The following is a 26,487-nucleotide window of genomic DNA, read 5'->3' on the forward strand; positions in this document are numbered from 1 at the left end:
TAAAGCATTACACTGGGAACAAAATTTTTGTTGCATTGATAACAATTCCTCGTTCACCATAATTTGGATGTGCTGATTTCAAATATCAACTTCATTTTTGTGTGTAAGCTCTAGTTTTTTGCAATTATTTTTTTAAATTTAATATTATGTATTATTTTTTTTACTGTAATGTCAATTATGGCATTTATACATTTTACAATTGAAACTTGTCACATTTTGGAGCAATGGACTGTAAGAAATCTGGCAATATAGTCTCTAAATAGGGTTAAAACAAACATATTGTCAAGAAACTTAATCTATAGATATATTTAGAAAAGTTTAGTATTCTTTTGAGTGATTTTTCTACGGTAAGCCTATGTAAGCAAGACTGTTAGCAAGACTGACCCCATACGCAGATGAAATTATTGGAGATTAACAGTGCGGATTTAGACGAAATCGATCAACTATCGACCAAATATTTACCATTCGCCAAATACTCGAAAAAAAAAGTGGGAATACAATACCCCGGTACATCAACTATTTATTGATTTTAGAAAGGCGTACGACTCGGTTAGGAAAGAAACATTATACAACGTCCTTACAGAACTTGGAATACCGAGAAAGCTAATTAGATTAAGATATGTTTAAATGAATCCCAAAGTAAAGTCCGGGTAGGAAAATTTTTGTCCACGAGCTTTCACTTCGAAAATGACCTGAAACAAGAAGATGCGTTGTCGCCATTATTATTTAACTTCGTTCTGGAATACGCTATAAGGAAAATCAAAGATAGCAACCAGGGCCTACAGTTGAACGGTATTCACCAGGTTATGGCATATGCTGATGATGTAAATTTAGTAGGTGATGATAGGAGAACAATAGAAAGAAATGCAGAGATCTTATTAAACGCTTGCAGGGACATGGGTTTAGAAGTAAATACAGAGAAAACTAAATACATGGAAGTGCGTCGGGACCGGAATACAGCAAATTATGGATGCGTTAAAATATTAAATAATACTTTTGATAAAGTGGATAGTTTCAAATATCTAGGATCAATATTAACAGAGGAAAATCATATTCACGAAGAAATTAAATGTCGACTAAAAGCAGGGAATTCGTGTTACTATTCGGTTCAAAATCTCTTGTCGTCGCGAATTCTGTCGAGGAATTTGAAGCTTACAATATACAAAACGATAATTATGCCTGTTGTTCTGTATGACTGCGAAGCATGGTCACTTACTCTGAGGGAAGAACATAGACTGAAAGTATTTGAGAACAAGATCCTGAGACGAATATTCGGACCCAAGAGGAACGGGAATGGGGAATGGCAGAAACTTCATAACGAGGAACTACATAGTTTATACGGTTTACCCAACATTGTTAGGGTCGTCAAGTCTAGGAGGCTTAGGTGGGCGGGTCATGTAGCTAGAATGGAAGAAAGTAGAAATGCTTTCAAAGTCTTGACTGAAAGACCCATAGGAAAACGACCATTAGGAAGACCTAGGCGCAGATGGGAGGACAATATTAAGATGGATCTCGCAGAGATTGGAATACAAAGTAGAAACTGGATGCAGTTAGCTAAGGATAGAAGTCAGTGGAGAGCTTTTGTGAAAGCGACATTGAACCTCCGGGTTCCATAGGCCATAGAGTTAGTTAGTTTAGTTAGGCCTATGCAAGGGCACCCATCATGGGGCAAGGTGGGGCGCTCGCCCCCTAGAGGAAATTGTACTTCGGAAGATCCTGGGAACATCGACGCACGAATTTCAGATTTATCCGCAAGTAACATTACTTCTTTGAAATACTCTCCCTTAACGACCCGTGACACGGAAGGAACATTTTCGATGTACATTAATGTTTTGATTGATGAATGCAATGTGTATTGTAGCATTAATTCATCATAAATATACACCAAGTATAAGTAGTTCAAGTAATACATTTTTTTTCTCTAAAGATAATAAATAGTTTTTGATTGGTGCATATTTACAATCGTTAGTGCATATTTGCATATTTTCAGTGCATATTTTTGTAATTTTTAGTGCATATTTGCATGCATATTTTGCCGTTTTTTAGTGCATATCAATCCGAAGTCTAGTTATGACTAATGTGAAGGTATTGGATGTGTTGTGTAGCATGTACTTATTAAAAATAATCCCTTCAACACAATGACGTTGAGTTGCTCCACAACTTCGTTCCATGTGCAACCGCAAACTTCAATGTTTATGGTCTCTTAAAATAAATAAATAAATAAATAAATAAAGCAGGCACTGCATTAGCAAACACCAACTTTCCTAGAATGCAGTTAGTTGTATTTTGACAAGAAAATGGGACTCTCAGATTACTGACCTAACTTCTCCGGATTTTTTTATGGGACTAAAAGTAAGGTGTGTAGAAGTCGTGCAGGAACAGTGAATGAACTGCGCGAAACTGTCAGGAATAAATATAAAAGTATTACTGTTCCTATACTTCAATAAACATCACAGAATATGGTACTACTCGTTCAGTTGTTTGGAGGAAGATGGAGGATTTTTGTAATATTTGCTGTGACAAAATTAATTGTCCCATATTTAGTATATAATTCAGAGCTGATTGCTGAGTTATAAGTTGATAGAATGCTAAAACTTTTATATTGTTCTACAGGATCACCCTGCAGTTACGTAAATAAAATATTGTTTTATAATACATTGGAATGGGATAGGGTATATTGTTTCATTTTTTTTTTTTTTTTTTTTTTATAAAGCTTTGAGTGGAAAATGTAGGAAATATCTATTTTATTTACAAAAATTTCGAAGTATATTGTCAGTTATTTTCTTTTGCAGGAGCACATGTTCTGCACGCCTTGGTGAAGAAATTCTCAAATTTATATGAGTTGAAGAAAAACGAAAGTAAAGAATTGGATAATCTGACGCTTTTGATCAGCCATATGTACAATTTCAAGGTATTGATTTGTAAAAACTAATTAATTAAACCACTTTCTTTAATTAATATATAATATCAGCCAAGGAATATTCAGGTACATTCTGACAATGCTGACGTGTTATAATGAAATAAGTTTGATTTTTATTTTTTCTCTATAAACCAATTAAGGAGTTAATTCTATAAATAAACATTATATTTAACAAGTAATAATATTTCTTAGAATGTTACAATGTGATGGGTGGCGAGGCACTTCTTACAAACGTATACGAACTGACTAAACGGTATTGTTAGATGTATAATCGTCTTTTAGCAATTTTCAAAATAATTCTAAGCTAACAGCTCACTTCTAATTATACCGAAATACTTTGTGCGTACAAAAACTATACCAGTGAGTTAGATTGTTGGTTGGTTGGTTGTCCTTTAAGCAGCGAGGCTATATGAGATGTGGATTTACAGATGAACACTAGAATCCGAACTGCATGAGCTTCCACCGGGAATCGAACCCGGATCTCTCGTGTCGAAGAGAAGTATGCTAACCATTTAGCCACGAGAGAGCTCACCAGTGAATTAATAATTATAATAATTGAGAACGTAATAATCCAAGAATCAGTCCATAAAAGAAAGAGTGGAAATGACTAATATCGTTAAGTTTGTCAGTACGCGGCGTAGTTATATAGTTAATTTAGTGGACTTTTAGGCAGCAATCGAAGATTCGAATCTCGTTCACTCCAGAGCTCCCTCATTGTTGTATGATTAGTATATATGTCTTCGGGGTGGCAGACCTTTGTATGTTTTCCAGTGAGAGCTCATGATATTCGGATTCCATTGGAAGCTGTAATCCACGTTTCATGTAGCCTTAGAGCTGGAAAGGGACGTTAAATTCCGAGTCAACCAATGAATCTCATCCGCTTCAATTACGTTTTCTTACGTTTGATTTTATAACTGGAAGCATCGGAATATACATACAGATATTTTAAATAAGTAATACTTGATTAGTGACATTTGAAACAAATAATACGAGATGTGTTCAAAAAGTATCGAACTTTTGGTTGGCAAAAATACATGTATTGATTTGGAAATCCGAAACACTAATCCCTTTCAAAGTAGTCTCTTTGGTAAATCACACACTTTTCTCCCAGCGCTCCCGTCATTGTTGGAAACACTTCTGGAACGCAGATTTTGTAATGGTGAGCAACCGTGCCGTCGCATTCGGCATAATGTCTTCTCTTGACTCAAATCGGGTCTCTTTTAGTGGCATTTTCAACTTGGGAAATAACCAAAAGTCACACGGGAGCCATGTCGGGTGATTAGGGAGCCTGGCGACACACAGGAATGTTGTGTTTGGCGATGAAAGCCTGAATCAATTTTCGCTGACACTTTTCTCATGCCCAAATTCTCGTTTAAAATTGCATGTACTGAGCCGATTGAATGATTTCCGCTTGGATATCGCCAAGCTTTTGGCAAAATGTGATGCTATGTCGCTGCTGAAGTTTTTCTATCATTTTACAAAAAACTGAAATCCGACGACCGCTCACTACATGTCTTCACTCAATGGCCGATTATCAGCGACTAATGCTTTCTGCGGGCGGGAAAAATTCACGACTGCGCATGAGATTCCTCTCTACATCTGCAATGAAGAAAATTTCGCGCTCCTCATTAGTTTATGCGGGACAAAGTAAGGTTCGATACTTGTTGAACACACTACGTATGCTGTTGAATGGACAATACACTACGATAACGTTTATGGATAGGACTACTGTATCACCAAAGTTTGTACCTGTTTACATGTATTTTAATGTACTTGGATTTAAAATTAAAGTAAAATCTAGAGTAACGAACCGTAAATTCTGTTGCACTATAACTTCGTTATTTGTTGTCACTAACAGCTGTAGGCTTACAAAATGTCACATTGTAAAGGGGTCTATAAATCCACTTTTTAGATTAACTAAACTCATTTGATAGAATAACTTAGAGATAGAAAGAACCTTAACTTGCATTCGGCGAGCAGAAAACTTCACAGTTTCAATGCTCCCTGTTATTTTCTTCAATGTTTTCAACTTCAAAAGTTTCCAAGTATTCCTAATCATTTGGCTACTTGCATAAGGTAAAATCAAGAATAGACTATTTTGGATTCTCTTTATTAATTTGATTAATTTGAAAGATAAATAGCTTATAAAGAAATTGAGCACACAGATTGCTAGCTGCGGAGCAATTAGTACTATATTGAGTAACTAAATTTTATTTTAATTTAACAAAATTTTACTGATTTTGTGTTTGATAATAAATATCCTTCTGTTTCAGATTTTTGATTCCATCTTAATCTTTGATTTGATAGATAAGTTCTGTGAAGATTTTGATGAGAAGGATGTTGAACTGATTCTGTTAGTGTTAAAAACGGTGGGATTTACACTACGGAAGGATAATCCTATTGCTCTTAAAGAGATGATATTGAAGGTTCAGAAAAAAGCTTTGGCAGCATCTGAATTAAAGGACAAGTATGCATATTATTCTTTTTCCTAACATCATATATATATATATTGAACAAATTCCCAGATACAGCATAACTTTGCCATTTTACACAGGGACATGCTAACAAAAGAAAGAAAAAAATCAAGACAACAATAACAACAACATAGAAAAAAAGAGTGTAAAAGTAAAACTATTCCGTCAAAGCTCGTTTAATTGCTCTTTCAAACACTGGGTAGCTCGAAGAAATGTCCACATCAGTTGTTACTTGATTATAACAGTTTGGTATTCTATAAAAAAGAGACCTCTGTATAACAGCCAACCTAGGACGGGCAAGATGGAATAGGTGGGTATTCCGGGTGATGCGGGAAGGGACACGTAAGGATAGTTCCTGAAGTAATATTTCCGATCTTAAGCTTCCATTAACTATTTTATGTAGATATTTCAGGTCAGAGATAATTCTGCGTACTTCAGGAGTCTGAATATTAAGATGTCGCAAGAGCTCCTTCTTAGATAATATTCGAAGTGCAGGAACACGAAAACGGACTATAGCGATGAAGAAATTGAGAACAGAATCAAGTCTGGAGAGATGTGTAGGTGCTGCCATGGTCCATATGGGAGAGAGTATTCGATCTTGGGCGCTATTAAAGTCTTATAAAAAGTTGCTAATGAAGAAACAGTGCGTAGTTCGGTGAATCGATAAAGAAGTCCCAACATGCGCATTGAATTCTTTAGTATTGAGGAGATGTGGTCAGAGAAGGTGAGTTTTGAATCAAAGATGACACCAAGATCGTTATGACTAGCGGAATGTGTGATAGGGGAATCGTTGATATGGTATGTGGAGGGAACAGGAGACCTTTTCAAAGTAATAGTAATACTGTCACATTTCTTACTGTTGAGTTTCAAGTGCCACATTTCACACCAGCCTGTAAGGTAATTTATGTCTTCCTGTAGAGCAATTGTGTCATGGAGACACGATATTTCTCTGTATAACTTACAATCGTCAGCAAAAAGCAGAAGGCCACTAGGTTGAGCTGATAAGTGCGTGTAGAGATCATCCATATACAGGACAAACAACAGAGGCCCAAGTACACTCCCCTGAGATCACGGGTTGGGGGTTAGAAGTCGCCCCTGAAAGAATAACTCTCTGTTTACGGTCCTTCAAGTAGCTTGTGATTAGAGAGAGAAATTTGCCATGTACATTAAATCTATTGGAGAGTTTGTGAAGAAGATGAATGTGACTGACAGAATCAAAGGCTTTCGAGAGATCAAAGTAGATAACATCTAATTGGGTATTGTTATTCATACATTTGACTGCACAGGAAAGAAGAGTACTTAAGTTTGAGAGACTTGAGCTTCTCGGTAGAAAGCCGTGCTGAGAACTATGGATGTAAGGTGAGGTGAATTTAAGTAGCCTGTCTTTGATTATTTTTTCGCAGATAATTGATATTACAGAAAGAAGATATATTGGCCTATAGGAGGATACATGATCTTTAAGTCCTGATTTGTATATTGGGGTCACGTGAGCTAGTTTCCAACTGGTGGGATAATACCCTTCCTTGAAGCATCTATTGAATAAGATAGATAGAGGAACCGCAATAACTGAAGCAGTTTTGTTGAGAAAGAGAGGACTAATTTTATCAGGTCCAAGTGATCTATGTGGAGATAACGATAGCAAGAGAGCCAGAACTTCGCCCGGGGTGGTAGAGAGAATGGATAAGGTGTCCGAACAGATGGGGTGGAGAGGGGGAAGATGGGTTGTAGAGGGAAGGGAAGTAAATGTTTTGCAGAAGTAGTTATTGAAGAGGTCTGGTCTTTGATCATCACTCGCTTCAGTATTTTCATCTTGAACTGTTGCCGGTATGCCCGGAGATTTTGTTCTAGATTTAATTACAGACCAAAAGACTTTAGGGTTACTAACAGTAAAATCACCAATTGAGTCCATGTATTCAAAATATTTACGCCGCTGTACCTTCTTGGCAAGACTTCTAATTCTAGCAAAGTTTTTGTATGTGTAGTCACTCGGATGTGATTTCCATAGAGTCCAGGCAAGCTTTTTGTTTTTAAGAAGTTCACGAAGTTCATTGTCGTACCAGACCGGAAACCTGTTCGATTTTGATGCTTTCACCGGCACAAAGTCCTTTATGGCTGAGTGGACAACAGATGTAAATAAGTCCACAGCGTCGTCAACAGTTCCTACCTCTAACAAACACCAAGGAAACAGTTCAATAGCCCGGCAGATGTCACCCCAGGGGGCTTTCTTCCAAAGAAGTTGTGACCTACTTTTGAGGGGCTGGTTTGTAGTAGTGGAGGGGAGGAAATCGAAAGAAACATCCAAGGAATCGTGATCCGAGGGAAAAAGATTTCTGCATGGGACAACACAACGAGGTGCTAAGTTAGAGAGAATATAGTCAAGATTGCTATTATTGCGGGTATTATGCATATTATGTTGACATAGACCAAGTCCATGAATAAAATTGTCCATGAAATAACTGTCGTTTCCATCTTTAGCGACGCCATGCTTGCTGTCCTGCCACGTGATGGAAAAATTGAAATCACCCAATAGGATGACGTCACCGTGTGACAACGCATGTAACAGTGAGTCATGGCAAGCTTCTAAGATGTGCTGGGGGCTGTTCTTGTGCGGCCTATAGAAGCACCCAATAAACACAGAACGACGCTTTGGAATAAATACTTCCACCCAAATAAGTTCACAATCCCGTTCGAGATCCAGTCTTCTATTGCTCTTCCACTTATTATTTACACAAATCATCACTCCACCTCCACGAGTTATGCGGTCTTTACGATAAATGGTGAAATTATTAGAAAAGCTAATTTCACTGTCGTTCATTGATTCATTCAACCACGATTCAGTCACTGCAAAACAATCCAGTTCCCTTATCTCACCTAGGTTCAATGAGCACTCAAGTAATTTGTTTTTAATGCTACGAACATATATATATATATATATATATATATATATATATATATATAATTATATTCTTTTCATTTCTTCCAACATTTACGGTTAAGAAACTATTAATTAGTGCATCTAAATGTTACTGAAATGTTCAGTAAGAGTATGTAAATGAAATAAGATAATTTTATAACAGAAACATTGTATGATAATTCAAATGATGATGCATTACATTACAGATGTACTGCCTTTTTTTTTAACGTTATATTAATATATGCTCTTTTGTGTTAGGTTAATGAATTTTATTCATTTTTTTCAGTTCATTTGGTTATCATTTTTATTCTTACTGAAGAAAGATTAAAAGGAAAATATTTGTCCTTGTTTTTCTTTGAAATAGGATTAAATATGTTTTATGCATTGCATGATACCTTAGTATGTAATAGCATCGTAAGAACCTGCACCTTAAATTATACTCTTATAATGATATCTTGTAAATAAAAGAACTATATATTCTCTTCCAGTGCACGCCTGAGATTTATGTTGGATATCATGTTGGCTATAAAGAATAATAACATGCATAAAATACCAAATTACGATGTATCTCATGTTGAGCATTTGAAGAAGTTGATGAAAGGTTTTATTCGGAAAGGAAGCTACGTGACAGAACTCAAAATCTCATTGGAAGACTTACTGAAAGGTACTACTGTTTAATATTCTTTTTTTGCAATTACTTTTAGCCTAGTTAGATTTTCTCAACATTTTTTATAGCTAAATATTTCTGTTGTTTCTATATTCATATGTAACTTGAGAAGCAATGGACACTAATTAATGTAGTATGTTACATCCTTTTTGATATATTAATTTCATTTAATGTCCTTTTGAAGCACTAAGGCTATATGTGACGGGGCCTGTTGGTTCAAGCTGTATGGGAACCGCCACTCATTCAGATTTTTAGCCGAGTCTTTGTGCCTACACTGAGGATCGAACTGGAGATCATTGTGTAGAAAGGATGCGATTTAGTCGTTTGGTCACGAAGAAGCACTAGCGTGATTTCATGTCACGTGATATTTGGGACATGTAAAGGATATTCAAAGAAACAAGTACATCCGGTGACCATATAGCAGAACACTGCGATATACCCTCAAACGAAAGCTTGAACCTTCTGCTTTCCGAGGAATCTATCATTTTTCAATATAGTCTCCACCGGCATCGACGCACTTGCGCCAACGGTGCAGTAGTTCTTGCTTGTCGTCAGTGAAGAATGAAGCTGGTCTCTGACGACCCAAGAACGCACTGTCTTGATTACCTCCATGTCGGATTCGAAACACCGATCTTTCAGGTGTTCCTTAAGCTTTGGGAACACCCAAAATGTCCCAGACCAGATTAGAACTGTAAGGTGGGTGTGACAAAGCATTCTCGCATTAGTTCTTGTGCGGGTAGCGATGGTCTCTCGGCTTGTGTTATCGTGTTGAAGGATAGCATTTTTGTGAGGACGAACTCTATAGAAATGTGCATGCAACTTCATTACTGTTTGCACATAGCACTTAGAGTTGACAGTGGCACCACATTCAAAAAATCAATCTGCACCAAACCTTCGTTATTCCCAAAGATGGTGCCCATAACTTCCCATGATGATGGCTGCGTTTTGGACTTTTTCGGATGGAGAAAAGATGGATGTCTAATTTGTGGACTGGCGTTTAGTCTCGGGCTCGAAGTGATGAGCCCAGGACTCGTCCTCAGTTACCAGGCGCATGAGAAAAGTACCTCCGTCAGTTGAGACTTGCTAAATTTTCGGGCTTCGTTCATTTCCACTGTAATCAGACGTGGAACCGACCTCAAACATATTTCCTTGTATCCAAGCTTGTTGTGTATGATGTGATTCACTGTTTCATATAATAGTCTGGTGGCAGAGCAAGAGAACCTTGCATTTTGGGGTGACCAAGGTTTTTTGATGTTTTCTTATAGATTTTGATGTGCTGAATCCAAAACTGCCGGGTGCAACGCTGGCACCCTTGAGCATTACCCACAAAACTCACTAACGATTTCCCCTCCCCCTTTTTATTAAAAAATCGTTTACTCCGGGAAAATTATCTGTAACTTCTACAGTAGTTAACGTAGAATAAAAATTCAAAACTTGTTATGCTTCTATTGGAACAGTCTTTCCAACTATGTTAATCACTTGGGCTGCGATGAACAGGAAAGGGAAATAAAATGGGTAATTCTGGAAAATTCCCTCCCAAAGCATCTTTCAGCTCCTAATATCCAAGAGCCGTTCCTCGAATCTCCATCCGGAAAGAAAATATTTTTATATTTTCATGAACTTTCGACACTAGCAAACCATATTAGGAAGGGTACCGCCTTGGCACTCTTGAACATTTCCCAGAAAACTCACAATTTCCCATCATTTGTATTTTAGCAAAAAATTATTGACTTCTGGGAAATTATCTGTAACTTCTACAGCAATCAAAGTACAATAACGGTTCAGACCTTGTTATGCTTCTATTGGAACAGTCTTTCCAACTATGTTAATCACTTGGGCTGCGACGAACAGGAAAGGGAAATAAAATGGGTAATTCTGGAACATTCCCTCTTAAAGCATCTTTTAGCTCTTAATATCCAAGAGCCGTTCTTCGAATCTCCATCCGGAAAGAAAATATTTTTATATTTTCATGAACTTTCGACACTAGCAAACCATATTAGGAAGGGTACCGCCCTGGCACCCTTGAACATTTCCCAGAAAACTCACAATTTCCCATCATTTGTGTTTTAGCAAAAATTATTGACTTCTGGGAAATTATCTGTAACTTCTACAGTAATTAACGTAGAATAACGGTTCAGACCTTGTTATGCTTCTATCGGAACAGTCTTTTAAACAATGTTAACCACTTGGGGCTGCAATGAACAGGAAACTAAAATAAAATGGGAAATTTCGAAAAATTTCCTCCCTAAGAATCTTTCAGCTCTTAAAGTACAAAAAGGATGGGGTGTATCTCCTTCCGAATGAAATATTTTTATATTTTCATGAACTTTCTACACTAGTAAACAATATTAGAAAAGTTGCCACCTTTACCATTTTCCATTAAACTCACGATTTCCCATCATGTATATTAAAAATAGTTCATTGCGGGAAATATACGTTGAACTTCTATACAAATTAACAAAGAATAATGCTTCATCCTTTTATGTTTCTGTTCGAACAATCCTTCCAACGATATCAGCCCTTAGGGCATTATTTGCAATTTCGAGACATTTATATTAAGCATGAATGTAATGTATTTAGACTGTACCAAAATTTTCTATTATCAATCAAGTGTATTAATAAATCGTATGTTTAAAAATAAATAAATATTCTTATAACTTTCTTCGATTTTTATGATTTTGATTAAAATCTAGCACCTGTAATTCGAGAGGTTTCACACACTTAGAAAATGAATGTTCCAGTGATATTTTAAAAGCCACACTTATCTGTAAAAAATGGTTTTTCAAGATAAACTTTCATAATGACAGTATGTCATGTTTATTTGTAATATTATTCCTCACCACTTTCTTTACTCTCGTCAGCGTCGTTATGTGAGTACGTGTTTGGTTTGTTGTAGCATTTACCATCAAAGCATTTACAGAACATTGTACAAGGTAGTTTACCTACACAACTACATCTTCTTGTTGAACAAGGTTTTTCTGACGAACAGGAACATTTGATGAGGTGAAGTACATCGGCAGGAGCTGGCTCAACATTTGGAGGAAGCCTAACTGACCTTAACGATTTGGTTGTTTCATCATGTGTCCATCCATAACAAGCTGGATCAACATTTGGTGGGTCTGCCCTGTCTGCACTCAGCCAAATTAGCATTTGTAGATGTGCGCGCTTTACATTTAGTTTAAAAGCTTCCGACGTGGGTGGAAGAGAGCAAAGTAGTGGGGTTCTTGTGTGAGCAGATGCAGTTTTATTTTTCCAAACGTTAATACGAACTTCTATCATAGCACGCAGCTACACCATAGCACGCAGCTACAAAGTCAGTTGCTTCTTGTTCTATATCACTGGTTATCTCTTCCTGAGACCCCAATTTTTTTCAAACTAACTCCTTTTAACATTTGTTTAATGGCTGTTGATTTTCTTGTATTATAGCCACCATATTCAGAAGTGACTTCAGGACTTCTAATGATCGACTTTAAAAACTCGAAATCTATTCTCTGTGCTCTGTAGACTGAATAAACTTGAGATGCAAGTAATTGTAGAGTTGGCACTTCTTTTACTGAGAAATGTTGGGGCATTGGTGGCTTTTTGGCCCTGTGTACCGGTGTACAGGCATTCCACTAGTAACACGTTTCTTCATTTCTTCCTTTGTAATGCGACAAATTTTGTTACTGTTGCAACTCCATGACTTCTCCACTTGAGTTATCAGCAGAGCCATACTGTGAGTTTGACGTAGGCCATTTAGAGATGAAATAGACGTGTCGAAGTTGTCACCAACAGTTTGCACAAATCCGTTTGTTGAGGGATTGCAAAGTTGGTGGTTTGCTGGCTTCTGCTGCAGCTGACTCTTTACATCTTAGGGTCTCACTGTAACTACAAGTGATTCCAAACTTATAGAATTCGTCAGTGAGTCGTTTGCTGTTCAAAAGCATAGCAAGAGCAATCTGGAGAGTAGTTGGCTGCTTTGTCCATGCTGCAGTTACGATATTTCCAATGAGTATTGCAGGTAACTCAGTAATTCCAAGTATCTCTAATAGGGAAAGTAAAGTTTCACTAACATTAGTTTTAATATTGTCTTCAGAGAGGGTAGTTTCGTAACTTTTCAATCTATTATCAGGCTTCTTCACTTCATTCATTATCTTTGTAGTTCTTTTATTGTTTCTCCATCATCATCATCATCTTCGGTAATATTCATGGCAAGAGCAGCTTGATTTTTAAAGGCAAGAATGCTGGATACACCAGGAGAGGACAATACTAGAAGGTCTTCCCTATTCTTTCCTGAACATCTCTTATAATTGCAAGATGATCAGTTCTAGATCCATCGTTCTGTTGATAAAGATGGTAAACTTAGATGGAGTTCCAAATACGAGAGGTGTCTTCTTTTGAAGCTGTCGTGACTGCGTTGATTCCATCTCCGTCACTTCCTTTATTTATGCTGCGTTTCAGTGAACAAATTTTAGCTGACTTACTGTGCAAGAATTGATTGTAACAGTCTTTGTGGTAACGAGTGTCTGCCGCATGTAAATCTCCAACAGCTCCATTTACAAGCACTCGAACAGCTTCGGATAATTCGTCATTTCTAACATCACATACTTTGAGGATAGCTTCTTGAATAGTCGGTTGCCCTGGACGATCGGCCGTTCTAAGAAGGTGATATCTGCGCCATCGACTTGGATTTTCTGGATCAGGATCGGAACAGATCTCTCCACAGAATAGACAGTCAGTACGAAAATTGAAACGTTTTGCGTCTGATCTTCTAATCCGTTTCACCTGTGCTTCAGAGGAGGTTGAAGTTGACTGCTCTTTGGCTCTCTTGATATGCCACTGCGAAGTATATGTTGATACGTAGTCCTTATGAAAGTGTACTGGCACATTTTCCTCAAGAGTAATAAACCGTCCGTCACGTCTAAGATTACTTGCCAACATAATTGATCGAACTCGAGCTGGTCCTCCAGTTATAAGCCACTCTTGTATTTTCTGGCAGTTGAAAATGCACTTCTTTTCTTCCGCCATGTTTTTAAAAAATGCACTATGAAACACTACTTTGAAACGTGTTAACACACATAAAACAGTAACAGTTTAATCACTTGGCATTAGTCAGATGTATCTAAACTCACCCACATGTTCACTAAAAACTGTTAAGTCTATGTGATGGCTGCTACCTGTAGATATATAAAAAGGTTGAATTAATACATGGAGGAACGTTAGAATTAATAACGATGAAAAGATAAAAGGAAATTTAAACATTAAAATCCGTGAACTTATAGCTAGGAATCGTAAACTGAACTTAAATTGTTAAAAACAAAAGCAAATACAAGTACTAAATAAATCCTACTGCCCAAAATTATATGAGGAAGATAATTGTACCATCCATTCTGCTACTTATCAATTCTATAAATGTAAATTCCTTTTAAATTTTAATTATTCAAGTGTGTATCTTACGGTTACAGTTCCCGTGTGTACGGTTATTTACAAATGTAGAAAGTTCATGAAAATATAAAAATATTTCATTCGGAAGGAGATACACCCCATCCTTTTTGTACTTTAAGAGCTGAAAGATTCTTAGGGAGGAAATTTTTCGAAATTTCCCATTTTATTTTAGTTTCCTGTTCATTGCAGCCCCAAGTGGTTAACGTTGTTTAAAAGACTGTTCCGATAGAAGCATAACAAGGTCTGAACCGTTATTCTACGTTAATTCCTGTAGAAGTTACAGATAATTTCCCAGAAGTCAATAATTTTTGCTAAAACACAAATGATGGGAAATTGTGAGTTTTCTGGGAAATGTTCAAGGGTGCCAGGGCGGTACCCTTCCTAATATGGTTTGCTAGTGTCGAAAGTTCATGAAAATATAAAAATATTTTCTTTCCGGATGGAGATTCGAAGAACGGCTCTTGGATATTAAGAGCTAAAAGATGCTTTAAGAGGGAATGTTCCAGAATTACCCATTTTATTTCCCTTTCCTGTTCGTCGCAGCCCAAGTGATTAACATAGTTGGAAAGACTGTTCCAATAGAAGCATAACAAGGTCTGAACCGTTATTGTACGTTGATTACTGCAGAACTTACAGATAATTTTCCCGAAGTCAACGATTTTTTAATAAAAAAGGGGAGGGGAAATCGTTAGTGAGTTTTGTGGGAAATGCTCAAGGGTGCCAGGGTTGCACCCGGCAGTTTTGGATTCAGCGCATCAAAATCTATAAGAAAACATCAAAAAACCTTGGTCACCCCAAAATGCAAGGTACTCTGCAAATCTTATGGACTGGCTGCCAGACTATAATACGTCAGTAATGTCTTGCAATCACTCTCTGCTTAATAGCCGATCGCCGCGAACTAGTGGATCAATCTGCCTCACCTTTTCTGAGGTGGATGCATTCGTTGGCCGTCCATTGCGGCCCTTGTCATGCAACATGATATGGGTGGATTCTCTATGCACACAGTCTGAATTCATCTCCTCACTGTGCTAATGTCCACCCATGTTTCCCCATACACAGCACTCACATCGACGGTGGATGTTAATAAGTGTCACATCTTCCACAGACAGGAATTCGATGGCCACATGCTGTTTTAATCGGATGTTCATGTAGTCCACCACTAATTCTGTGACTGTGTCATTGTTAATAGAGTGACACGAAAAAACAAAAAATGCAGTAAAGCAGAAGGTTCAAGCTTTCGTTTGAAGGTATAATTAAGCATGTACAACAATTAATAATAAAAAAATTGCAGAGTCGGAGACAAAACTTGCCGAACAATCCTCGTATCAGTAGGGAAAGGGTTGTTCTATGATGCGAAGTGAACTTGTATGATAATTTGTGGACGCGCTAGTTGGACCGAATTCAAAATCCAATGTAATTTGGAGCTTACATAAATCTTGTCCTTTATAACATCGGCATTACCTAACGACGAAAAACAAAATCAGTTAGTTAATATTATGGGCTCTGTGAATATGCACCGGGACCTACTGATATCGTTACACTTTTAATGAATATTCAGTGAATGTCTGCGGAGATACATATATATGTAATGCCAGTATCATGTGTGGACGTCCATTAAACAGTCATCAGCAAAAAGGAGTATACCGAAATACAGTTTTTCTTTACTGTATAGAGAATTACGTCAAAATAAAAGAAGCAAAAATGGAAAATAAAATTGATCGATCAGTTCCAAAGTTAATGACGAAAGAACCTCTAAGCTATGTTTTTTTCCCTAGTAACTGTACGTAAGATTGCTATTTTTTGTACTAGCACTAATATATTGTACAGTGAACCCCTGGTTATGAACTTAATCGATTCCGTACCTATTAGTAAACCGTAATTATTTTCTTCCATTGAAATTAATACAAATGCAATTAATTCGTTCTAGCCACAGAAACATGATATTGTATGCATTATTTACATTTTAAAGTGAAATAAAATCTTTCAGTTTCACGTCCCATGATTATGCCTGCGAGGCCAAAGGATACGGTAATGATAAGAAATGAATGCAATGATGGAATGAATGAAGTGGGAGGAAACGGGAGTACTCCGAGAAAACCGAGCAACACTGTGTCTGTCTACCACGAAGCCCACTTGGTGCGAGCTGGGATCGAACCAGAGACCCCACGTACCAGAATTGAACACTCTACCACTGAGCTACCGTACCCCCTTACATTTTTAAGTGTTTTTCTATGATGAAAAATATAGCATAAAAATTAATTACCTTTTTAAGAGACAAATAAATAACACTAAGTTAAAGAAAACAGTATGAGGGATAAAAAAATACACAAAAAATATGCAAAAAAAGTACTTTTTGAACACAGAGCTCTGACAGATATTTACAGCAAACGCACAAAAGCATTACTAGGCGCGTGGGATATTCGGTACAGTCGTGTGTGTATGGGAATTCGGATCCAAAATATTCTTCGTAAGCTAAGGGAAAAATTGTTCGTTAATCTAATCGTTCGCGAAACGAGGATCCACTGTGTACAATCGATACCTTTGCAATCGTATTAATTTCTGATATGCTGATTGATTCATTTTTAAAGTGGAGCTACGTTTAGTAATTATTTGTGTAATTAGTTGTAGCTCGTCCTGTGAGTAGAATAATTACATTTGTTGTGTTGCTGTTGACTGATTGATTTTTTACGTTCATTTATCCTTTCCTTTATGTTTGATTCTATAAACAATAAAGCGCTTAAATTTCTTGGATATGTGGTGTATGAGTCTGTGTGCCAGTCATTCCAAACTGCATGCTTTGTGGCATCACAGTTTACTGCTCTTATTTTCAGTAAACCATGCAAAGAACACAAGGAGCAGATATCAAACTTGGCGATGAAAAATTGCAGTGGCAAGAAGGGTATCGATGACGTGGTCGGTAATTTTGCAGATACATTACTTTTGGATCCATGATTACTAGTATACTGCCAACATTTGTTTTGTTTATTTCATTTCCGTACCTTGACCCCTTTCCTCCTTTGTTCCACTTTGTTTCTCAACCCTTCCTTCAATCACAAAACCGCGCTCTTACGTCATGCATGAGCCAGTTGGAAATAACTGCTTTAAGGGGGCGGGGGGAGTCCAACATAAAATTAAAACACTGGTGTACAATATATAAACTAAAGAACTATTCTAATTTATATTGAGACATAATACATTGTGTTAATCGTATTGATTGTCTTTTGCGTTGAAGCTGATGAACGAGGAAGATGGTGGATAGTTGGATCTGCTTGGACTGGAGCACTTCCTGGTGAAACTGCCGATAATAATAATAAAGGAGATAAGCTAAATGAAGTAACTTCTGGTTTAGATGCTTCCAACTTCAGTGAACAGCTATTGGAACTAGCAAGAAAACAGCGGATGAATACCGATGTTAGGAAGAATATTTTTTGTATTTTAATGAGCGCTGAGGTAATATGATTACGTGTTTGTTTTTATTGTATTGGAGCATATGCTAGCATGCATATATATATATATGAGCTTTGTAGTTTATAGTATCTTTGGTACCTTATTAACCAATTTTTTAAAAAAAGCAGGTTCTCTATTCAAACCATTTATATACATGTTGTTGGTGTGTTCATGCATAACTTCGACGTAAGGTGCACCTGTTTTGATGATTCGTCTTTTGAATGAAAAAGTATACCTTTCTATTGCTCTCATGTAAATTTCGTTAGGAGTTGATTTTAACTATTTGAGATAGACCGTGAAGCACCTCAACGGAAGTCGGTGATTATTTTCGTTGAAAAAGTTTTGTAATTATCTCAATTATTATTTATTTTACAAAATAACTAATAACTGAGGTAATTAATACGAATAATAAAATAATATGAAGATTAAAGTAGTTAGATAGATATAATAAAGTAGTATACCTGGTACCTTCATTCTGTGAAGAACACTTAATGCTGGAATGTAAACTGAGAATCAAACCCTTAATTGTAGGTTCTCAGTCTATCTAAATCTTAGGTTAATTTCTTACAGAATATTGCGAGAGATAGAAATAAACATGAATTGAAGAGAATAGGAAACTGATAGTTGAGTTTTAAAGAAGTTTTAATTTTATTACTTTCTCTTATAACATATATAAAAGCTGTGCTTGAGATACGAAGCAAGGAATCTGAAACTATTAGAAAAGGTTAATATGAAAAGGGACTTACATTGTGTTCCTTGTGGTAGTTGAAGTAAACCATAAAGGCTCCGTCTTTCCTTGGCTTCCGTAACTTACGTAACTTCTAGGCAAATAGCAAGTCTTAGAGCTGAAGTGTAGACATGAAGTGTGTGTTGATTGAACGTAGTTGGCCCTTTTATATAAAACTACGGAGTGCAATCCGCATGCCTTTTGTATTTCCTTGTCTGGGAGTTCCACGTGTATGTCTGATAGAATAAAATAAGTTTTAGGTTTATTTCAACAAACCGGATTAGATTTTGGAAACAACTCTGACTTAATTCTTCAATGCAGACAGTTGGTATTTTGTACTCAAGCCAGCCTTGAATTGTTTACATAGATTTTTACAAAAGTTTAAACATTTACAATAATTTCGGAGTTCTAAAATTTGGTATCGGTGCTTTAGCAAATTGAAGTAGTCTATAATATTTTGTTGACTGGTTCACAGTCACTTAAATTGCCAAAAGAATTTGGATTTTTTTTTAACAGAATACAAAAGTTACTATGTGAGTAGAAAGGAATTTAATGCATACAAAATAATGTAAATAATTATGTACACAGCTCGCATAAGCTTCCTCAACTGAAATATTTATCATTAATGAGTTATTTCTACATAATATCAGTAGATGGCTGGTCAATAAGGAAATTTTAATGTAAAATTCCTAAACACAAAAGAACTGATCGTAATACTTAGTTGATGAAGCTACTACCCGACATACGATGATCCGAGTTCGAATCTCCTACAATCCAACAGTCGAATTTTTCTGTGTTTCACATTATTATTTTGTTTGTACTGAAACTTAACTCATGTTTAAAATTTAAGTGAAGAATATTTGATTTGTTGCAATGTGGAAATTATTAAATGTAAATAGTAATGCTTAGAAAGAATGGAGTATGGTAGCATTAGTATATGAGAGAAAGAGCTGATAAAATCCTCTAATCAATGCACCTTCTACAATTCTTACCGAGGCTTAAAGACTTGTGCGGTGGATCCGTCGTACAAATGTCTAAGTTGACGAATTTCTTTTCCGCGGAAGATGTCTAACGTGCATAAATGATCAGCGTACAAAGTAAGAAAGTTATACGCTTATGTATCATGATTTCAATGATATGCAATAAATTAAGCACATGACCAACCTAACAGGTATCACTATGAAATGTAGAAATCATCTGGCACATTTTTCTTAAGTAAGTGATAAGACTAACCTTATTATGTCAGTGCATTTATTCGAGCAGAAACATTTTCGATATCCGCTGCAGCTTTCATCCTCGATCACTCCAAGTATGAAAAACGGTGAGTACACTAACTCACATATTTATGAATTCATAATTAACGTATTAAGAATAATGTAAAATATACCTGTAATACCTATTGTAAAAGGAGCAATAGCTCTGTAATAGGTAATAATGATAAATAAATAAATATTCTGTGTAAAATCTACATGGGTTATTTGTATAAATGCTCTGTGAAGTAAATGGTTTGATAGTGGATAAACTACAAGTTGTATTTCGGATAAAATTATTATGTTGGCGCACGATAAGATGATTTAAATTAGCAAAAAAATTGGTTACTTACCAATAAATCCTCCCGTGGGGAAATCAAGCACTCTCCACACGTATAGGAACAATAAGCTAGTTCCGCCTTCAGATTAAAGAATCATTCTTTATTTACAAACTAGCAGCGTTCACCCCGCTTCGCTGCGGTCACCCCGGAACGCAATAAACTTTGTTACTTAGATAATTTTTACTTTTTCGCTTTCAAGTGATATGATAAAAACCATAGAAGATTGCAGTAAATCTTAACATTATATCGCCTGTCATTTATGTTAACCCGCCCCGCTTCGCTGCGGTCATCCCGGTGCTGGCATATTGTAAAAGTGTCTGTAAAAATAAGCAAATCAATTAAAAAATTTTAAACAGAAGATTCAAGCTATTTTCCGCTGTATATCGCCTGTCATTTATGTTAACCCGCCGAGTGACACGGTCATGCGGGTTGCATATAAATACGTTTATTTTTACCTATGATGAACTAATAACAAAGGATTTGTACGTTATGGACACTTGAATGGTCAATTATCTCAAGACACTGGTAATTAAAAATTAAAGTGATATGATAAAAACCATCTAGGGTCCAAATCCTAATAACCCCCCAAAAATGAAAGAAATTGGTTCAGCCGTATTAGCGTGATGAGCGGACAAAGGATTTTGTACGTTCTCTTTTATATATATAGATATAAACCAGCTTTAAATCTGGATTTTGGCAACATTGATAGAATCTGGTTACCTAGTTTTGATGTATATTTTGGATCTGACAATAGTGACGTAATATAGACATCGCGCTTTCTTCAACTCAGCTCATTCTTTCGCACTGTTCTCTGCTCGTGGCATTTTAGTATCCTTCACGTTATATTAATCTATGTATTCTGTGGATGTATTCCATTTTTCAAACCTTTTTTTCTTCTCATTCGTTTTTATCCTTGTTACCTTACTATTTATGACGGAACTAGCTCGCATGGAGAGTGCTTGATTTCCCCACGGGAGGATTTATTGGAAAGTAACCAATTTTTTGCTAATTGTGTTTCGGTTATTTAGTTATTGTGATATTTTTTTTACAGGATTTCGGCCAACATCTAATTTACCTTTTATTTAATGTTAACTAAGAACCCATAAATATGTGAGCTTAGTGTATTCATCCCCTTTTGTACTTGGAGCGACAAAGGTTAAAAGCAGCATCGGCTTCCATAAATATTTCACTGAAATAAATATATTGGCACAGTAAAGGTAGTCATGTCATTTTGATATCACTGTATTTATAGAGGTATGGTTTTGTCTTCACTAGAGAACGTGAAGAAATATTTTGACAGATTTTGGTGATGAAAATTTCAAAAATCAGTTATTTAATTCTGCCTAGTTGGAGGATTATTCAGGTGCAGACATGTACATTTGTCTTGTCTCCACTGATTTAACTTCCGTACAGTGATTTAACTTGTAATTCCTGGCTAAGCTAAACTAGCCAAACTGTTTTTCATTATATATATTATTTATTTATTTATTTAAACTAATATTCTGTGTCAAATTTTTATGACAGCCTGTTGAATGTTTCGTGTCCGATTGCTTATGTTGGTATGTATTTATTTGTTTGTCGCAGGATTATCTTGATGCTTTTGAGAAGTTACTGCGCTTAGGCTTAAAGCACCAACAAGAGAGGGAAATTATCCACGTTCTGATGTACTGTTGCATACAAGAAGCCTCTTTTAACCCTTACTATGCTCATCTGGCACAAAAGTTCTGCGATTATGATAGGAGATTTCAGGTAAAACTAATTCGAGTACTTCCTGTTCTTTTTTTAAGTGAAATAAATTTGCTGTCTTTGAAACACGGACTTGTTTTAAATGTAATGACAATAAATTTAAAACATTATAATAAAAGCAAATGATGAATGCTGGACCCTTCTTTAAATACAACACATAAGTAATTCGACATTCAGAGTTTGATTTTATTCTAACCGGAAACAGTACTTTTTCCCATTATTTCAGAATTTTGGATATGGTGATATCGTTCCTCTTTTCGAACAGGATCTGCTGAAGCGTCTTCAGGTTAAAATTAATTTGCAGAGAAACACATTGTCTCAATATCAGAAACCACGGAAGCCAGGTTTTCCAATAGAAGACACGAGAGCGGAAGAATTATTAGAGAAAGTTATTAATTCCATACATCAGCACGCTTCGGCAGATGTATTTACAGCTCGTAAGGTTATCATCCCAGCTAGCTCATAAACATTAATATAAAGAAGAACATTTTTTCCAGTTGATATAAAGAAGAACAGTAATGAGGCATTCTTTATTATTTCTCCATTACAGACATTATTGGAATACAGATTAGAATCAATGACCGTTAAAATACCAAAGGACAATCTCTCTTCATTAGTTTCGAATCCATCATCTTGTTCCATAACTTTAGCAAAAAATACTCCAACAGCGCATGTAGACGAAAACTTGAAAGAAATTCATCTCCGACCTGATGAGGAAGAAATGACGGAAGACAACAAGCAACAAACTCCATTTAGGACAGAACAGGAAATTAAAGATAAATTGAAGAAGACAGCTATATCTTTTGATATTAAATTTTTGGTATTAACGGGGACTTACCAGAACACCGCTGTATATAACTTTTTATATAAATACAGAGATGTTTTCTCCTATTCACCGGAGGAAATTTGTTATTTTATAGGCCACACTCACAAAATACGCACGGACAAGGCAGCTAATTTCCACCAATGATCACTGCCTGTACCATTTGCTGTCCGCCCACAGATAGATAAACACATTCAACAACTTTTATTATTGTTCAGGAGACAGGTGAATATTATTCAGGAGACAAATGATAGTTAATTTTCATCTTTATTAGTAGTTAAAAAGCCAAATATATCAGAATTTCGCTTAGTCTTAAATCTACGGACATGAAGATAATAATAATAATAATAATAATAATAATAATAATAATAATAATAATAATAATAATAATAATAATAATAATAATAATAATAATGTATATAAAGAAAAAGAATGGTTAAGAAGGAAAAAAGCAGTTTAAGGGGCTACGAAAGCTGATATATTTCCTTGCAGACGAGCTTGAAATCTCTCATCTATGACAATCCACTACTGGCTGTGTTTTATGTGAGGCCGGGACTCTTGACAATTTTCCGATAGTATACTTTCCACTGAAGGAGAATTCTTTGTAGATATACAAAGGGTATTTTATTTATTTCACTCCTGTTGGTACGCATTCCAGAGGCCGGGAATTGTGCGCGCTTTACGAGACGAAAGGCAGTGTTTTAGAAGGCACAGTAGTTACAATAACTCTTTGAGCTGGCACAAAGATTCATCCTGGGTTGACGGTGAAAGGAATGGCAGAATTCCGTACCTAGCATTCATCCGTCTGTAGAATACCAGCGATGATTTGGCTGTGTGACTGGAATACCTTGTCCCGATGCAGTCTACCCGGTTGGTGTCGTTGTTGTAAATCTGTCTAAACGTATTCCTGATAATACGCAGCGTTGATTTTCACCTGGATGGAAACGCGACGTAGCTTTAATTCTCCCCTGTAACAAAATTCACCTACAACAATGAAACCGTGTAAATAACTTTTGGTGCACTGACGAACGAAATTCTTTCGTCCTTCTACATTGACACTTCTGTACGTAATTGCTCGAATCTTCCCATACAAATGTCAAATAAAAAATAAAATGAAACCTTTCAGTTTATCGTCTCACGATATGCTTTCAGGCTAAGGAAGACGGTCGATTAAGGCAAGTAATGATAGTGGAAGAAATAGTGAAATGAGAATGTGGGAGGAATGGGAGTACCTCGAGAAATCTTACGAACATGATGTGTCCACCACAAACTTACTTGGCTGGAGATCGAACCAGAGATCCTATGCATCAGAGGTAAGCTCTCTACCACTGAGCCACTGTGCTCTTCCATCAAATATATCCGTGCCTCGTCTACGGTGACTATACTTTTTTTTGCCGATCTCCCACCAGATGGCGTTTGTACGCCTCTCTGTAGTTGGTTCCCCGTTGCACGACATGGCTAGCTTTCAGCTCATGAATATTCGTCTTATGGTCCACTTTGAAAAGTCACTTTTTGAGAATTGCTTAATGAATGCTTAGTTGGGACATACGGAACCTGTGGCCGTAGCACACTATGTCAGTGTATTCTCTGACGCTGTCAGTGTCTCAGTTGCGCACAACCAGCTTTATTGGGGTTCATTTCAAATATGGTTTAGTCAGTGATACACAGTCCAAGAGTGGTCACGCTGCATATTAAAGCATTATGTCATTCACAATAGAGCGTCTAACAAAAAATCCATATTCGTGGCACTATTTAACTAAGTTAGAACGTAGCCTTTTCAGAATTGATTTTTTTTCGGCGCCATTAGACTTAACACGGCGCCATCTGGCGGGAGATCGGCAAAAAAAAGTACTAGCAGAACATCACATAGTACTGCTTCAATGTTCTAACTTTTACATTTTAGTGTTGCACCTACGCCGTACAGCTCCCTTTGCATTTCATTTATATAGAAATGTGTCAGTTTCTGTATTATTTTAAGTAGCTGAAATAATTAAAATATAAAATTTTAAACATAAAATTTCTGAGCATGCCCTAAATGTAGATTTTTATTTTTTTAAATAATTAATACCCTTTTATTGATTAATTTTATTTAATCTTGTTACCTTCCCTAACTGTTAAGATACAAATCTAAAATGGCATATGCTGTATTTAAACCAATTAAAAGAATGTTCATTCTCAGAACTTATCGAAAATATAAAATGATTTAATCATTAGCACTGTAAATGCATATGTAAATATTGATATGTTTGTTGTGTTACCATTAAACCACCAATAAACTAAAAAATACCTTACGAATTACAGAATACTGGTTCTGGCCCTTCAGCTGATTTTAGTAAAGTGAGGGATAACAAAACTAAAAGCGCCACCCTTTCAGATTATCAAAACACCTTAGGAATACTTTCCATATTTAAGAGGAAACTGAAAATAAAACAAAATATAGATTTTGTAAAATGTTTTAATAAGAGTCAAAATACAGATTTAAATCTTGACACGACTCATTTGGGCAATGGTTAATGTTCATTACTTGACATTTTTTCTCGGATTCTTGGTAGACATGGAAAAATTGGTTTTTCCCCTTATTGAGCAGACTGATTGATTCTATTATTAACAGTTGATAAGCGCGTTTCTGCCATGTTTATTTTCCCGTCATCGACGTCAGCCAAAGTTGTGTTCCAGTTTTTGTTGCTAATATTTCGTCAATTTTTTCTGTGCCATCTTTGTCAGAGCACTTAGTAATGAGAGGTGAGGAAATGTGAGGTATTGCTTAGGAAATTTGTAGTATCACAGAAAACAAACAAACAAAAAAAAAAAGTACAAAAAAAGTACTTGTACTTTCAGAAATAAAATATACTCGTGTTTTTTTTTTTTTTCTCTGTTGTTTTTGCGACTGTGTTGCTTCTTGAATCTCCAGGATCTTTCCTTTATTCCATTTTTATCAGTGTTGCTAGATCATAAAATGTTAAATAATTAAAATTGTAAGCATGAAAAAATACCATATGAAATTAACGTTACATACTGATATATTTATCATAAACATGGTATTTCATTTTATTTAATTTTAATGGTTAGTTTCAGTTTCAGCGTGTAGTTATTCAACAGTTTATAATTTGGCAACATTGTATTTTTTCTTTGTAATTTAACGTCCAATGTTTATACATCACTGCTAAGGGAGATGGTGATGATGAGATAAATGATAGTGATAAACTGAAGGAAGTGGATAGAAACGGGAGAACTCAAGAAAGCCCAGGCACACGGTGTTTGTCCACCACAAAGTTCACATGGCGCAGGCTAGAATTGAACCATTGACCCCACGGATAAAAATTGAATAAAAGAAAGCAAACATAGAGCTCTAGAAATAGCACAGTTGCGGAGATAAAGTAGCAGTAAAAGCAGGAATACATTCAATTTGTATGAATATTGCCAGATTATAAACTGTTGAATAACTGAGCAATAAAATTGTAACTAATTTTATAATAAAAATACCATGGTCACTTACAGGTTCATAGTATAGTTATTCAACAGTTTATAATTTGACAATATTGATGAAAATGGAAAATAGGAAATTAGATATGAGATTCAATAATAACACTTCGAAACAATAAATACATTTAATTTGTGAAGATAAGAACATCTTTTTCATGAATTTTTACCTTCTGTATTATCTTAAATTTCCTATCCTTTCTTACTAATGACGTGACTAAGGCGGCAGAGAAAAACCTTGTCGAAATTATTACCTATAAAAAATGAAAAAAAA

The 26,487-nt window shown here is 35.9% G+C and overlaps 1 protein-coding gene across 2 annotated transcripts in view; it reads left to right on the forward strand.

Annotated features, from left to right (window-relative positions):
- The window catches only part of LOC145668739 (nucleolar MIF4G domain-containing protein 1-like), a 65,091-nt gene that overhangs the window by 34,047 nt on the left and 4,557 nt on the right, over positions 1-26,487 (forward strand). For both annotated transcript variants that reach the window (XM_081736868.1, XM_081736869.1), the window contains exons 6-10: positions 2,793-2,911; positions 5,194-5,387; positions 8,797-8,972; positions 17,632-17,849; positions 21,749-21,913. In XM_081736868.1, coding sequence (XP_081592994.1) covers positions 2,793-2,911; positions 5,194-5,387; positions 8,797-8,972; positions 17,632-17,849; positions 21,749-21,913 — 872 coding nt within the window. The remainder of the gene's footprint in view (positions 1-2,792; positions 2,912-5,193; positions 5,388-8,796; positions 8,973-17,631; positions 17,850-21,748; positions 21,914-26,487) is intronic.

Source organism: Thermobia domestica, chromosome 13 (genome assembly GCF_964235325.1).
Source record: "Thermobia domestica chromosome 13, izTheDome1.hap1.1, whole genome shotgun sequence".
NCBI classification, from domain to species: domain Eukaryota; kingdom Metazoa; phylum Arthropoda; class Insecta; order Zygentoma; family Lepismatidae; genus Thermobia; species Thermobia domestica.